The sequence below is a fragment of the Vicia villosa genome, linkage group LG1 (genome assembly GCF_029867415.1).
Source record: "Vicia villosa cultivar HV-30 ecotype Madison, WI linkage group LG1, Vvil1.0, whole genome shotgun sequence".
Taxonomy (NCBI): Eukaryota; Viridiplantae; Streptophyta; class Magnoliopsida; order Fabales; family Fabaceae; genus Vicia; species Vicia villosa.
Window position 1 is genome coordinate 197007978 of NC_081180.1, and position 14140 is coordinate 197022117.

Genomic DNA, 14140 nt, shown 5'->3' on the forward strand with positions numbered 1-14140 from the left:
GGGATCGAACACTTTGACACGAAGTAATTATCAAGTGTGGAAGCATCAGTTGTGTTGTGGAGAATAGAAAAATTCATAGGTGTCCTCTTGTTTTCTCGTCCATCACTTGAGGACAAGTAATGAGCTAAGTTTGGGGTTGTGATCGGCCACCAATTTCACCTTGTTCCTATGTTCGAATCAATGGAAAAGCACTTCATTCGGTGGTATTTTAAGTCGTTTTAGTCTAGTTCTTAATTAGTTTTGTTTACCTTTGTATTTGAATTTGGTGTGTTACTTTTTCTAGTTTTTGTTGTTTTCCATTGCTTTTGATCTTGTGTTGGTAGTGTTTTAAGTTATGCAGATACAGGGCATGATTCGAGACAAGAAAAAGTGAATTTTGGTGAGACAGAGCTGTGACACGGCCACCCGTGTCATGGGACACGGCCGTGTCAGACTTGCTGAAGAGAAGAACTTGAAAATATGAAAACCAAGAAGACAGAGTTGTGACACTGCCACCCGTGTCCCATGACACGGCCGTGTCAGACATGCTGAAGAGAAAAAGTTGAGAAATCTTGGAACCAAGAAGTCAGGGGTCTGACACGGCCACCCGTGTCCCATGACACGGCCGTGTCAGACATGTGCGCAGAAAAATTCTGATTTTTAACTTATGAAATCTGTCACTTAAGTAAGGGTATGATGGACTTTTCGTATGAGAATATTTGCTGTGAGGTATTTAGTCACTGTTTGGAAAGAAGAAAATCACTTTTTGACGGTCGGAGAACGTGAAAAGAGGATTGGAAGCACTAGGGTTTGAAGCGAAGAAATCTTCAAGAGCATCCGCAATTGAAGATCAATTCCTATTCATCTTATTGTAATGTCTTCATCCTTAATATCTGTTATCTTAACAATTGCCATGAGTAGCTAAACTATTTACGTGTTAGGGGGTGTCCCTGAATTGCTATTGTAATGAACCTAATTTCCTTTATGTTATGAAATCGTTATGTGTGTGAATTTATTTGATTGTGCAAAGTGCTTATTGCTTTATCTATCGGACAAATAGATTTTTGATTTACGGTTAAGGGTTAGGTCGGACAAACCACCTTATCGCTGTTTGCACAATAATATTACGGTTGTTATTGCTTAGGAATGAGGATTCTCCGTAGTAACCGTAATAATCTTGATAAATTATATTGCGCTTGATCACTTCTTGAATTGCTAAGGAATTAGGATACAAGACAGTATCAAAAGGTTTTCCGCTAAGGAATTAGGGAAGATAACTCTTGAGATTCGGTAATAGTTCATGTACACTGATATTTCGTAAATAAGGATTAAAGGTTGTTGCAAGGAAATTCATACACTTGACCCTAGCATAATTTCTCATATTGTTTTAAAGTCATTTTTACGCTTTCTATTAATTTGTTATCATTTATCGTTATCTCCAAACAAACAACAAAACCCCCATGTTCTTTTGTTCAATTGAATCGTTACGATAACTTATATTTCCTACGCAGTCCGTGAGTTCGATACTTGGGGATTAATCCCATTATTACTACATCGGTAAAAATAGTACACTTGCTATTTTTCCGATCATGGCCATTTTACAGGTGCGCCGTCTTGGGTTATCGGAGAAGACAACCGGAAAACACTGTTCCTGTGGATTCTTCTCTTCAGGCCAGTCAAGGCGTTCGCGTGGCATCCGTGGACGTTCCTGATTGGAGGGTAAATGGGTCAACCCACTCCCCTGGACTCTCATTCGTCCATTCAATAATGTGTGGGGCCCAGGTTTGTTTTGTTTGTCTTCCCCATTAATTCTTTATTTTATTTTGTCTCTTCATTTTACTAACAAACTGAGCAAGCGGTATAATTGGCAATGGACCATTGGTGAGGAGCGTATAGACCTGGGTTCGATCCCCAGGTTAAGATATTTTCTTTTACAATACATTTGAACTCAGATCCAGTGATTCGTTCCTTATGCATGAGCACCGTGCACCTTCGTTGTCAGCCATAGGATCTTTCTCCATTCAGATCTAACGCTTCAAAACTAGAGGTGTACCATGGGACTCCAAGGACCACGCACATAGGATAACACGCCCAGGTTTTCTTAACTTTGTTTATTTTATTTATTTATTTGTTTGTTTCTATATTATTTAATGGTAATTGGATCAATATATTTTTTATTACATATAATTTGATTGTTGAATTAAAATAGTTTAATTAGGGTTATAATTATTTAGGATTATTTCCCCGAGTAATTGCCCGATTTTTTTGATATGATTTATTTTTATTTTAATCTTTAGTTATAAAAATCACAACAACCCTAGAGAGGTTGATCCAATCAATTAGGGTTTGCCCAATCCCATTAGTTTTTTTAGCCAAAATAATAGGATTTAATTTATTATTCGCTTCGATTAAATCAATTGATCGCGGTGGGTAATAATCAATTAATTGTTTAATTAATTAAAATAATATAAACTTATTTTGCTAAATGGTTTTAACCAAATCTATTGGTTACGATGATTAGCATTTCCCTTTAAGAATTCGTTATTATTGTGAATACTTGTTATGTGAATACTTGTTATTTTTGTGAGTGTATTAGTGATACTTGTGTGGTGAGATAAGTCCTAAACCAGATTGAGAGCACTTACGATAGGATGTATGGTATAGTCATGTTGATCTTGATGGAGTACTCCTGAATAAATCAACTTGAGATCCACTAATCAGTGGAGGCTTCTTTGAAAGTAATCTTTGTTGACCAAGTAATTGGAAAGACATCATTACTTTTATCCTGAGAGTCTCAGAAGCTGGGGACCATTAGAATCCTTTTACCCTTCTTGGCCTTTTTAGGATGTAGTGTGGAGACTATGATGGAGTAATCTTGAAATAGTTGTTACACGATACTACACTCATATGAGATTCTCTTGAGAATATTATTAACTAGCATGTAATTGAAAAATCAATAATATCGAAAGATTGATTTATGATTTTGGGAACCACTTTTAAAACCTTGTTCTGCAGGTACAAATAAACATATTACATACCTTTTTGGATTGTTAGACCCATGGCTCCATGCTCGTGACGTTGAACCTTTAAACCCAATGTTTTTACAATCTTTGCATTGTATACATTCATGCATAAAAATATTCTTAAACCAAAACTTTTCAAGGAATTAAAAAAGAAACCTTTTAGCAAACATAATAGGATTTTAATTTGGATTAAGAAAGAAGAAAAACTAAGAGGTAAAATTTAAACAATCCAAAAATAAAAGAGTTGAGAAAGTTGGGATCGTTGGTTGCTAGTCCTAAGAATTTTTGTGACAAGTATGGAAGGTTGTTATCTCTCTTAAGGACCAACACGAAGGAAGGGATTCTCACTACATTGGTTCAGTTCTATGATCCTTTGTACCATGTCTTCACTTTCCCATATGCTTTTGAGGCTATCTTTGCCTTACTAATCTATGGTTTGTTCTTATTACCAAATACTGATAACTTTGTTGATATAAATACAATCAAAATATTCTTGGAAGGAAATCTGGTTCCTACCTTGCTTGGAGACACTTACTATTTCATTCACTTGAGGAATGTCTATGGAAAAGGGTCGTCGCAATTATCGTTCGCCATAAGACTATCCCTTCCATAGAGGGGCAGGTAGTCTAAGGGAAGGATCAGAATAGTCATCATTATTAGGCAACCAGAGGACACCTCAACATTTCGTAGGCAACTTCGAGGGACGAGATCATATAAGCGAATTGAAGGCATTATCATTGGGACTTATGATCTGAATGAACTGGGGGCAAAATTGCTGAGGCGTCCTCGTATCCGAGGGACTTGACTATTCTATACTGAAAACAAAAGGCAACAAGGCAATAGGCAACAAGAGAGGTTACCAAAAAAAGGTGTGTGGGTGTACAATCACGTGATTAATTCATATAATTATCTTATAATTAGTTATTCTAAGTTCAGTTCGAGGTTACACTCCCTGAGTTACTAACCATGCAATAATAATACTATGACAGTGTTAAGTGCCTTCAAGGCCACACAATACAACCAGGAGCAGTTACAAGATAATAGCCATTGGGAGGGGGAAACAACAATAAATTCCAACAAAGCAATAGGTATGACATAAATAACAATTAGAGAAGAAATTAAAAATTAATGAATTTTAGGTTTACCGAACATTCGAGCTTTGACTGGTTGGTTAACCCTGAAAATTGGTAAAGGAAGAATAAACAACAAAGGGTGAGTGTAGGAGTAGTTCATTGGCATTGAAAATAAACCCTAATTTAATTTATAAGGCAAAATAAATATTTAAATAAAGAGAAGAGATTAGAACTTAGCTTTTGATTGATAGGGCGCGTAGTCGGAGGATCTTGAGGTAACCCTGAAAATTTGCGCAAAGAAGAGAAGAGGTTAGTGCATTAACTAATCTAAACCCTAATCTATCGGGATGAATCAGGGTTAGAAAATCATTAAATAAATAAAAATTTTAAATAAAAACCCCAAAAGTCGAACGTTTGATTTAATATATCGATTAAATAATTACAGTCGAAAGTTCGATTTAATATACCGATTAAATAATTATTGGATTAAATCCTAATTATTTAATCAATTAAAGGTGTTTATGAAAAAAGATTGAATAGATAAATAGTAAAACAAACAATTATTAATAAAAAATCGAACTTTCGATAAAAAATAAATAATTATAATTTTATTATAAAAAACTAATTGTTAAGATAAATAAATAAAAATAATAAAACAAAGGAATTATAATAATAAAAGGAAAAGGAAAAGGAAATAAACAAAAGTATATGTTGTAATTAAAAAAAGCAAAATTAGAAAACTCAGCTTTCGATTCAGTGTGGGCTGCCTGTGAAGGTACATGGTGTACCAGCATCTTCTCATCCCTTAGATAGGGAGTTGAGATGATCTGATGGAGGATAACAAAGGTGCGTCGTAGGCGTTAGTTGACAGGGAGCACTGGATCTATGATCATGTAAATGGTAAAAAATAACTGCGTAGCCTGGGGATCGAACCCAGGTTGTTCTATTTGCAAGTGCGCCTTCAACCATCCCTGCTACCTTCGCTACCTGATATACATACGCGCCATATATAATATAATAAAAAACAAGTGAGATAATTTGAATGAAAAGAAGCTTCGCGCCCAGCTTCTTCTTCCTCGCGAATACACACAGATAAGGCAACGGTTTTAGGTTGTAGCCATAGACCTGCAACTTTCAATAATCAAGAAAACGCAATATAAATTCAAGGGAAGGCCATGGATTCAGCCGAAATTACTTCCTGAGTGCAATGGTACAGGTTTCATGGTCCAATTAATCCTGTATTAAGAAACCCTAAATCGAAGGTCACTAACCCTAGCCATGGTGAAACATCAAACCTGCATCTAAAATTCAATTGAAACATCCAGAAAGGTTGCAAATACAATTATAAACATAAATATGCAATCGAAACATGAGCATGATACATGAATTACGTGAATCGATTTCAAACAAAAGTTGGCAAACCGTGAGCTATAGGCGATGATTTGCGATGCTTCAGGACTCGAAACCGATCTGGGAAGCTTCCTCAATGCTTGAGGAATGTGAATTGATCAACAAGAGTCCTTGAATCCGCCTGTAAAATGGAAAACGTGTTTGAGAATTTGTTGAATTTGAAAGCTTCGTTAGGGTTCTCTTCCTGCCTAAAATTCATCCCCTAATGCTTTGTGTTAGTCAAGTACTTATAGGAGCATGATTAGGTCAATGCAAACTGAATAAAATCTCCATGAATCTTTGATTGGAATTTGATTGGAATTTGATTTTCAAAGTTTCTAAATTTGAGCCAAATCCAATATTTTCCTACCAATCTTGTAGAGCATGAAAATATATTGGTAATATGCCTTAAATGATGATTGATTATGATTGAAGTTAAGGGAAAATCCAATCTTTTCAATTTTTCTTCCAAATCTTGATTAAATCCATGATTTTAATGAAATAAAATCAAATATCCATCATATTTTTGTGGCTTTGAGATTTAGTATATTTGATGACTTGGGGAACAAGATTGAATAAAAAAAGATTGGGCCTATTTGCAAAGAAATCCATTTTATATAATCAAGTGTGCTATAACGATGTAGTCGTTTAAGACACGCTTCCATTTCATTATATTTGACACTCATTTTTTAAACTGAAGAATGGCGTGAAGACCATCTTCTTCTTCCTCAGGAAGAAATAAGAACAACAACCATGGCTGATTATTGAATTCTATGATTACTCAACCATTTTCAAAAATGTAAAAAGGAAACTTGTTTAGATTTTAACCACGAATTCAGACATGTATCATTTGCAAATTTACATGACCTATATCTTATGATTTTCTGGAAATAAACTAAGAACCCTAAAACTTCAATTTCAAATTAAATTCTTAAAACATGAAATCAAGCCCTCAAACCTTAAGGCAATTGTTCCCTACATCATTCTAAACAGATTCACCACAAGAAATGCAATAATTGGTGCCTTTAACTAAGAGTTCAAAGTTCATGCTCTTACCTCTGAAAATGGGGATCGTGACTTATGTTAGAGGTGTTTCTCAGCTGCCAAACCTATATGGAATCCTTCAACAATGTACAAGGAAGCTTTCTGGGCACCTGGAATGGATTGATCACCTCTCCTTCTTCAAACCCGATACCACCTACAAGCAAGAAAATTTATGGCTGGAACTTATAGTTCCAAGTGTTACAGATCCAAAATAGGTGTTTGGATAGCTTCTAAATGATGTTTAGAAGGTATCCAACACAAAAGGTCTAAAAACGCACGAGCCAAACTGATTTTGACAACTTTGGTTCAAAGAGGTATTTTAATGGAGTTTTAAAAGATGATTTTCTGTTTGGGGCATTTGGTAAGTGTTTTAAGGTTGTGGATGGCTTCTATATGATTAATAGAAACTATTGGAAAGGTTAATTTGGTAGATAAGTGTTTGGTTTGGATTTTGGTAAGTTATGAGCTTGAAAGAACCTTTAATGGAGGTAAAAATGTGATTTTTGTTTAGGGGGTCTTTGAGAGGTTGAGGAAGGTATGGACAGCTTCTAAATGATGTTTAGAAGTTGTTTAAACCTCTGGTTGATAACCAGAACTTGTGGAACTCAAAATCCTTATGAAAATGAAAAGATTGGAAAAATAAGAATTTCAAGTGATAGGTGACTTGGAGAATTCTGGTGTATTTGATCAAGGGAGTGATACCCTCTATTTATAGGCAAGGATTAGGGTTTATGGAGGGAAAAAAATCATAGTTTTGAGCTCCCATGTGATCTTTGTACCTCTTTGCTTGTTTGTGAAGAAAGGAGAAAGTTATGGTTTCAATGGAAGGTACAAACTTTAAGCATGCTTGCAAGGACTTTCATCTGATCTTAGAGAGATTGCTTGTTGGATTTGTGTTGATTTTGCTGCAGAGGAGACATGGGGGAGGCTCAAGGAGAGTGGACTTTGCAAAAGCAATGCTTTTCTAGAATGAAAGTGTGACCTTTATGCCATTAATGGAATGATCACTTGGATAATGTCTTAAACACTTGGATTATAGCTCAAAAGCAAGTTTAATATTTTGATTATGGTGCTTGGAACAAGTTATATGGGCTGCAAGAAAGGAATCTTTGCATTTGAAATGGTTTTGGTTCATAACTTATTCATCTTCATTCTTGAATTCAAGTGTTCATGGTGCCTTCTTTACAAAATCATATCTCATTGATCAAGCCATAGATTTTCATGCTAGTGGTCTCTTTGGAAAGCCCTTGTTACATACTTCAATTCACTTGTTAAAATTTTCCTCAAACTCCTTTGGGACCATGGAGAATATTTAGAATTTTTCTAAGTCTTTTAGAAATAAACCTTCTTAATCCAAAATCTCTCAAAATAATAACTTTTAGCAAAAAGTTGCATTGTGATAAGTTGTTTGTTTTGTCAAGATCTACAACTTTCATGTTTGGAGATTTTTGAGTTTGTAGGCAAAATTTGAAGTTCCCAAAATTAGGTCAAAATTCACTTAAAACCCTAATTTTGACTTTTGTTGACTTTTTGATTCTTGATGAATTCTTTGAATTTGCTTTGATCAAATGTCTTTAATATCCATATGATGATGATTTGGATCCTTAAAAGTCCATAGTTGACCATTTTTTCTCAAAAGTAAAAGGTTGACTTGCATAGTTGACTTTTTCCAAGTCTTGGAGCCATGTCTTGATTAAAAGTTAACCCTATAGTGAAATTAGGTCAAAACCCTAATTTGGGGCCTCAAGTGATCTTGAGAGTTGTTGATCTTGAATTGAACCATCCTTGGATCTTGATATTGATTAGAGAATCCTTTGAATCATAGAAAAATGTTGAATTCCCTTGTGGGCCTCAAAACCCTAGTTTTTTCAGCCTCCTCTTGATTAGTCTCTTGTCTTGGGGCACAAGCAACAAACTACAATTTTTTGTATTTTTATTAGCAAATGATAAATGCATGATAATTATGATGATAATGATGATCCTAATACTTAAGATATGGTGGGATCTCAGTGGTCAAAAATTGGGGTACAACAGCTGCCCCTATTTAAGTTCCTGATACCTGATGAGGGGAAGATGGAATCTTCGTCTCAGCACTGAGGAGGGACTTAAATACAAAAGATATCAGAATTTTGGACCCTGAGAGCCCACATGCATGATATGAAAGCAATATATATTTTTTATTTTTATATAGAACAAACAACATCCTTCCTTTAAACTGGGAGGAAGGATGCAGATCTACTGGGGATATGTAATGAACGGTCCTTGACTATTAGGGAGAAGAACAATGTAACAGACTTTGGTAAACTCAGGATTATACACAACAAGGTTTAATCTTCTCCATAGGCTTCATCATCTTTTTATTTAGATTAGAACCATTATCAGTAATTATTCTGTTGGGTATTGTCATACCCCAATTTTTGACCCTAAGATTATACACCATTTGCATTCTAACCATCAATCAAGAGTTTCATCTTAAAGCTCTGCTCTCGGTGTTATGCTCACTTCATCTGTAAGAGGAATCATCAAACACCAATGTTTTTCTTGTATATATTGTCTTACTAACCAAAATACCAAAAATATTGCTTTGTGCTTTTGTATGTTTGTGTTTTGTAGGTACCAAGTCAAAGTATCCATCAAAAAGGGAATTTTTCAACAATTCCACTGTGCAAATCGATTTGCATAAGGTGTAAATCGATTTACACAACTGATTTTTCCCAGATTTTGCTTTTGCCATCAGTGCAAATCGATTTGCATAATGTGCAAATCGATTTACATAACTGTTTTTGCCCCAGATTTTGCCTTTTTCAGCAATGTAAATAGATTTGCATAAAGTGTAAATCGATTGCACCAATGTGAATTTGGAAAAATGAAGGCAAATTTCAGATTTTTGAAAGTGTTGACATCATTTGCAAGCATGGGAAGCATGACTTAGCTCTTGTATTTGATTACCTACATCATTTGATCATAAACCCTCATGTGATTGCATCAAGACCATTGGATCTTATTTATGGCTCCAAATCCATTTCCCAAGCCTGATTCTTTTTTCCAATCCTAACTCCAAACCACAAAAATTCCCAAGCCTAAGTGCTATAAATTGAGGCATTTCCCTCTTCATTTTTCAAGCTTTGATAGCCAAGAAAACTCTTGCTCTTTCTCTCCTCATCTCTTTCAAACCCCTCACTCAAAGCTCTTTTTCTTCCATAAAAATTAGTGAGTCACATCTTGAACCTCACTAATTTAGAGCTAAACCTCAACCTAAACACTACTTTCTTCATCAATTGTGAGAGATCAAGGCTTGTGGTTGTGTGTTCTTGAAGAAGATTCAAAGATTGTGAAAGATTTGGTAAAATTCTAGATCCTTTCCATAATTCAAGATGTGATCCGTTGTTGTTTATGTTTGATGCACCTTTGGTGCTACATTGTTGAGTTTTGCCTGCTTACTTGATACATTTTCGTGCACAAATTGATCCAAGATCATAAGGTGTTTGGTTTTATGTGTAAACAAGTTTTCTTCTCTTTATTTTCTATTTTTTTGAAAAACTGTGTTGTGCAAATCGATTTACATCTGGTGCAAATCGATTTACATAACTGAAAAACTGCGCAGATTTGAAAACAGAGTTATGTAAATCAATTTACACTATGTGCAAATCGATTTACATCTGAGCAGAATGTGTTTTATGCCTTTTTTTACTTGTTCTTGGTTCTAACTCATCTTCTACTCCATTCTTTTGATATTTTCTTTGAATCACAAGTTAGAGGCCTAATTTCTCTCTAATTTCAATGGACTTAGGGCGTCGATAGGATGAGAATCCAAATCCGCAATATTAAGTGATTGAAATTATGGATGAAAGGAGCTTTTTGAATGTGGTTCCTTCTTTTACTTCTTTTTATTTTGATCGATGAAAGTCTTTGATACCTTGAGAATTCTTATGGATTCTTGGTAAAGACGAGATTGCTCCTTTTTTTCTTTTCGTGCGGTATTGCTTTCGGAGAGTGATCTACATATCGCTTCTCTCGCATGCATTAGCACATAAAGTTTTGACCGACCTCGTTGTAGGGTGATTTCTACATAAATCACTTGGCGATCTGCTTAACATATCGCAATATTTCGTGTCCAGAATAAAAAAGATCAAATATGGAAGAGAATTGTATGCAGTTGATTTGAGACTTATGGAGGTTTATCGTGTAGTCGCTATGATTCTATCAAGCTTCTGGTAAATGTCCATTGAATTTAAATTCGAGAACATCCTTCACTCACCATCGATCTTTATTACTAACGTTGATAACATACTGACAAGTTTCAAGATGGTTATCTTTAACATCTAACAATTGACTTTAATTTTCGCATTTTATTATATTGCTCTTTATATTTCTCGCCTTATTGCTTTATTTTATCATTTCATCATATTTACATTCCGCTATTTTCTATTTTTCCATTTGGACGATATGTTTATGTTTCCGCTATTTTCTTTTTGTCCACTTGGACCATACTTTACTTTTGTGCTAAAATACTAATAAACAACAAAAATCTAAAAAACAGTTTAAGGCTCTCTTTCGGACTATTGGTTACTATCCCGAGCATTTTGGAGATTCGGACTTATGGACTTAGTACCTCTGGACTCTGTTATGATATTGTTACTCTGTTGTTATTCTGTCTGTCTGGCATTGGATTGTTGTCTATTTGTGTATGCAGGTATTTCCTTGAAAGTCCTTGATGGTTAATTCCAAGGCATTGATATAAGGATTTTACCCAAAAACAACCGTTACTCTGCCCGATTTTCGTCAGAATTTTAATATGTTTAATGCAAAGTGGTGCTAAGATAATAAGTTCATCTGGATCGCCAAGTAATGTGTTGGTTTAGTGTCCGATATTCCAAAGGATGGGAAATTTACCTTGACTCATAATGTTAAGTGTTGGCTTCTTATTTCGGTTAGACCGTTCTTTTCCTTAGCTTTTATTTTACACAATAGGATAGCCTCTTCATCTCCTCCCCTTCTTTAATTTTCAAAATCTTCTCCCTTTTTACAAAACCTTCTTATGTTTGCAACCTTTTCAAAACCTTTCTTAAAAAATATCTTTTGCCCTTAGTGGCCTTTTCTTAAAAAAGTTTAGACACGACAAATTGTTGAAATGAGTGGCGATACCCCACGATTTTGAAATTGATTGATATAATGAGGTCTTTTCCGCGTGAGAGAGCTAGTGGCATACTCGTTGATTTCTATCCGAGTTGGAGCCCTTCTTTCATTTGCGATGCAAAGAACTCATTTGTTCTCATGCTCAAGATCAATGGCTGAGTATTTCTCTCCGACGACGATAAAGTGTTTATTCGTTTTTAAAAACGTTTTTCCCTTTTAGTGGAACTACATTAGCTCTGACTTCTCCATTGCACCGAGGAGGTATGTAGGCACAAGGCTCTGACTTCTCCATTGCACCGAGGAGGTATGTAGGCACAAGGCTTAATGTCTTGCCGAGCTTACTTTAAAAATAAAACAAAACTCTTTTTTAGCACACACGACACAGATTTTCAAAAAGGTTCCTGTGGAGTACCACAGATATGAGGGGTGCTTAAAACCTTCCCCTTGTATAATCAACATCCGTACCTAAGATCTCTTCTTTTTATTTTAAAAACAAACTTTGGGTTTTCTTCGTTCTTTTCCCTTTTCCTTTGGAAACAATAAAGCGCGGTGGCGACTTTCACTGAAATATTGAGTCGAGTCAATTCTATGGCTTTCGATCTCAGATTTTCCCCGCTACAGGTATGTCGTAGCGACAGATGAGATTGTTCTTGATAAATCTTGTAGAGCACATTTCCAGTCAGGAAGAAATTATCGGAAAAGCTTCTTAAAATTCTTCTGTCTTTGCTAGATGCCCCAGGTGGGTACTCTTGTTTTTGCAAGAAGACTTTAATTTCATAAAATCACGGCTTGTCATTTGTGATAACTTCAACACCGAATACATGATCATGCCTATCCAGGCGCATGATTGTAATTTGAGGAGCTTCATTTGGAAACTTCACTCGATACATGGAAGCTAGAGTGGCCAATGCATCTGCCATTTGATTTTCCTCACGAGGTATGTGATGGAACTCAACCTAGTTGAAGAAGGTCAATAGTCTTCGGGCATAGTCTCTGTAAGGAATTAAACCAGGATGACGGGTTTCCCATTCTCCTTTGATCTGATTAATAACTACAGCAGAATCTCCATACACATCTAGAATCTTGATTCTAAGATCAATGGCTTCTTCTAGTCCTATGATACAAGCTTCGTATTCTGCCATATTGTTGGTGCAGTCAAACATTAGTCTTGCAGTAAATGGTACGTGAGAACCTTGTGGTATAACAATGACTGCCCCAATTCCTCTACCATAAGCATTAACAGCTCCATCAAATATCAAACCCCATCAGGATTCAGGATCAGGTCCTTCTCGATGTAAAGGTTCTTCATAATCTTTTGATTTCAAATACATGATCTCTTCATCCTGGAAGTCATCTTGCAAGGATTGATCATCATCAATAGGTTGAGAGGCCAAATGATCGGCTAAAACACTTCCTTTGATGGCTTCTTGGGCACGATATTGGATGTCGTACTTTGATAATAACATCTGCCAACAAGAAATTCTTCCAGTCAACGCAGGTTTCTCAAATAAGTATTTGATTGGATCCATTTTGGATATGAGATATGTCGTATGAGTCAACATGTACTGCCTTAGCCGGCGAGCAGCTCATACAAGTGTGCATCAAGTTTTCTCGAGCAGTGAATATCTTGTTTCACAGTCGGTATACTTTTTGCTCACGTAATAAATGACATACTCTTTTCGACCAGACTCGTCTTGCTGACCCAATACACACCCCATAGAATCTTCGAGTACGGTCAAATACATGATCAAAGGTCTTCCTTCCACCAAAGGGCTCAAAATTGGAGGTTCCAGTACGTATTCTTTGATATCATCAAAAGCTTTCTGGCATTCTTCTGTCCATTTACACTCTTGATCCTTCCGAAGAAGCTTAAAGATTGGTCCAAAAGTTACAGTCACGTGAGAGATAAATCTGGAGAAATAATTCGATCATCCAAGAAATCCTCTAACTTGCTTTTCTATTCTTGGAGGAGGCATTTCTTGAATGGCCTTGACTTTGTCGAGATCGACTTCAATACCTCTTTGCTGACGATCACTACTAAAAAAACGCTATTAGAGATTGATTTAGACACCAAAATATTTTGGTCACAATAGTGACCGAATTAGCCACCAAATAAAAGTAAGAAATATTTTGGTGGCTAAATAGGTCACAAAATTAAATTAGCCACGGAATTAGCAACTGAAAAAGTTGTGACCGAAATATCAGTCTCTAACATGTATAGTTATGCCAAACCCAGATCAGTTCGCCATATTTATTAATTTTGTAAAAGAAATCCATGACTGAATTTTCGGTCACTATATTTAGAGACCAAAATTTCGGTCACTATTAAACATATTTATTATTTTTGTTTTCCTACTCATTGTGTTAAACTATCTTTATTGAACTTTTACTCTCTCTTTATTAATAATTAATTCCTTCACAAGATTTAGTTTTTTTAGCGGTAAAATTCCCTCCTAATTTTTAGTTCTCTTCTTTTCCTTGAATAAAAGTACAAGG

General features: G+C 35.4%; 1 protein-coding gene across 1 annotated transcript; it reads right to left on the reverse strand.

The window, feature by feature from the left end:
* Positions 1-12426: 12426 nt before the first annotated feature.
* LOC131662305 (uncharacterized) lies at positions 12427-13173 on the reverse strand. The gene is made up of 3 exons (XM_058932065.1): positions 12974-13173; positions 12700-12868; positions 12427-12600 (listed from the first exon to the last, which is right to left on the reverse strand). The coding sequence occupies exons 1-3, from the start codon at positions 13171-13173 to the stop codon at positions 12427-12429; spliced, it is 543 nt and encodes a 180-aa protein (XP_058788048.1).
* Positions 13174-14140: the final 967 nt, after the last annotated feature.

Excerpts from the sequence above, each read along its gene's own strand:
- LOC131662305 (XM_058932065.1), bottom strand. The coding sequence starts at position 13,173 with ATGGATCCAATCAAATACTTATTTGAGAAACCTGCGTTGACTGGAAGA. Across the intron at positions 12,869-12,973 it reads TTCCAGGATGAAGAGATCAT|AGGAATTGGGGCAGTCATTG; the intron begins GTATTTGAAATC and ends TGCTTATGGTAG. Across the intron at positions 12,601-12,699 it reads ATGTGTATGGAGATTCTGCT|GTTGAGTTCCATCACATACC; the intron begins GTAGTTATTAAT and ends TTCTTCAACTAG.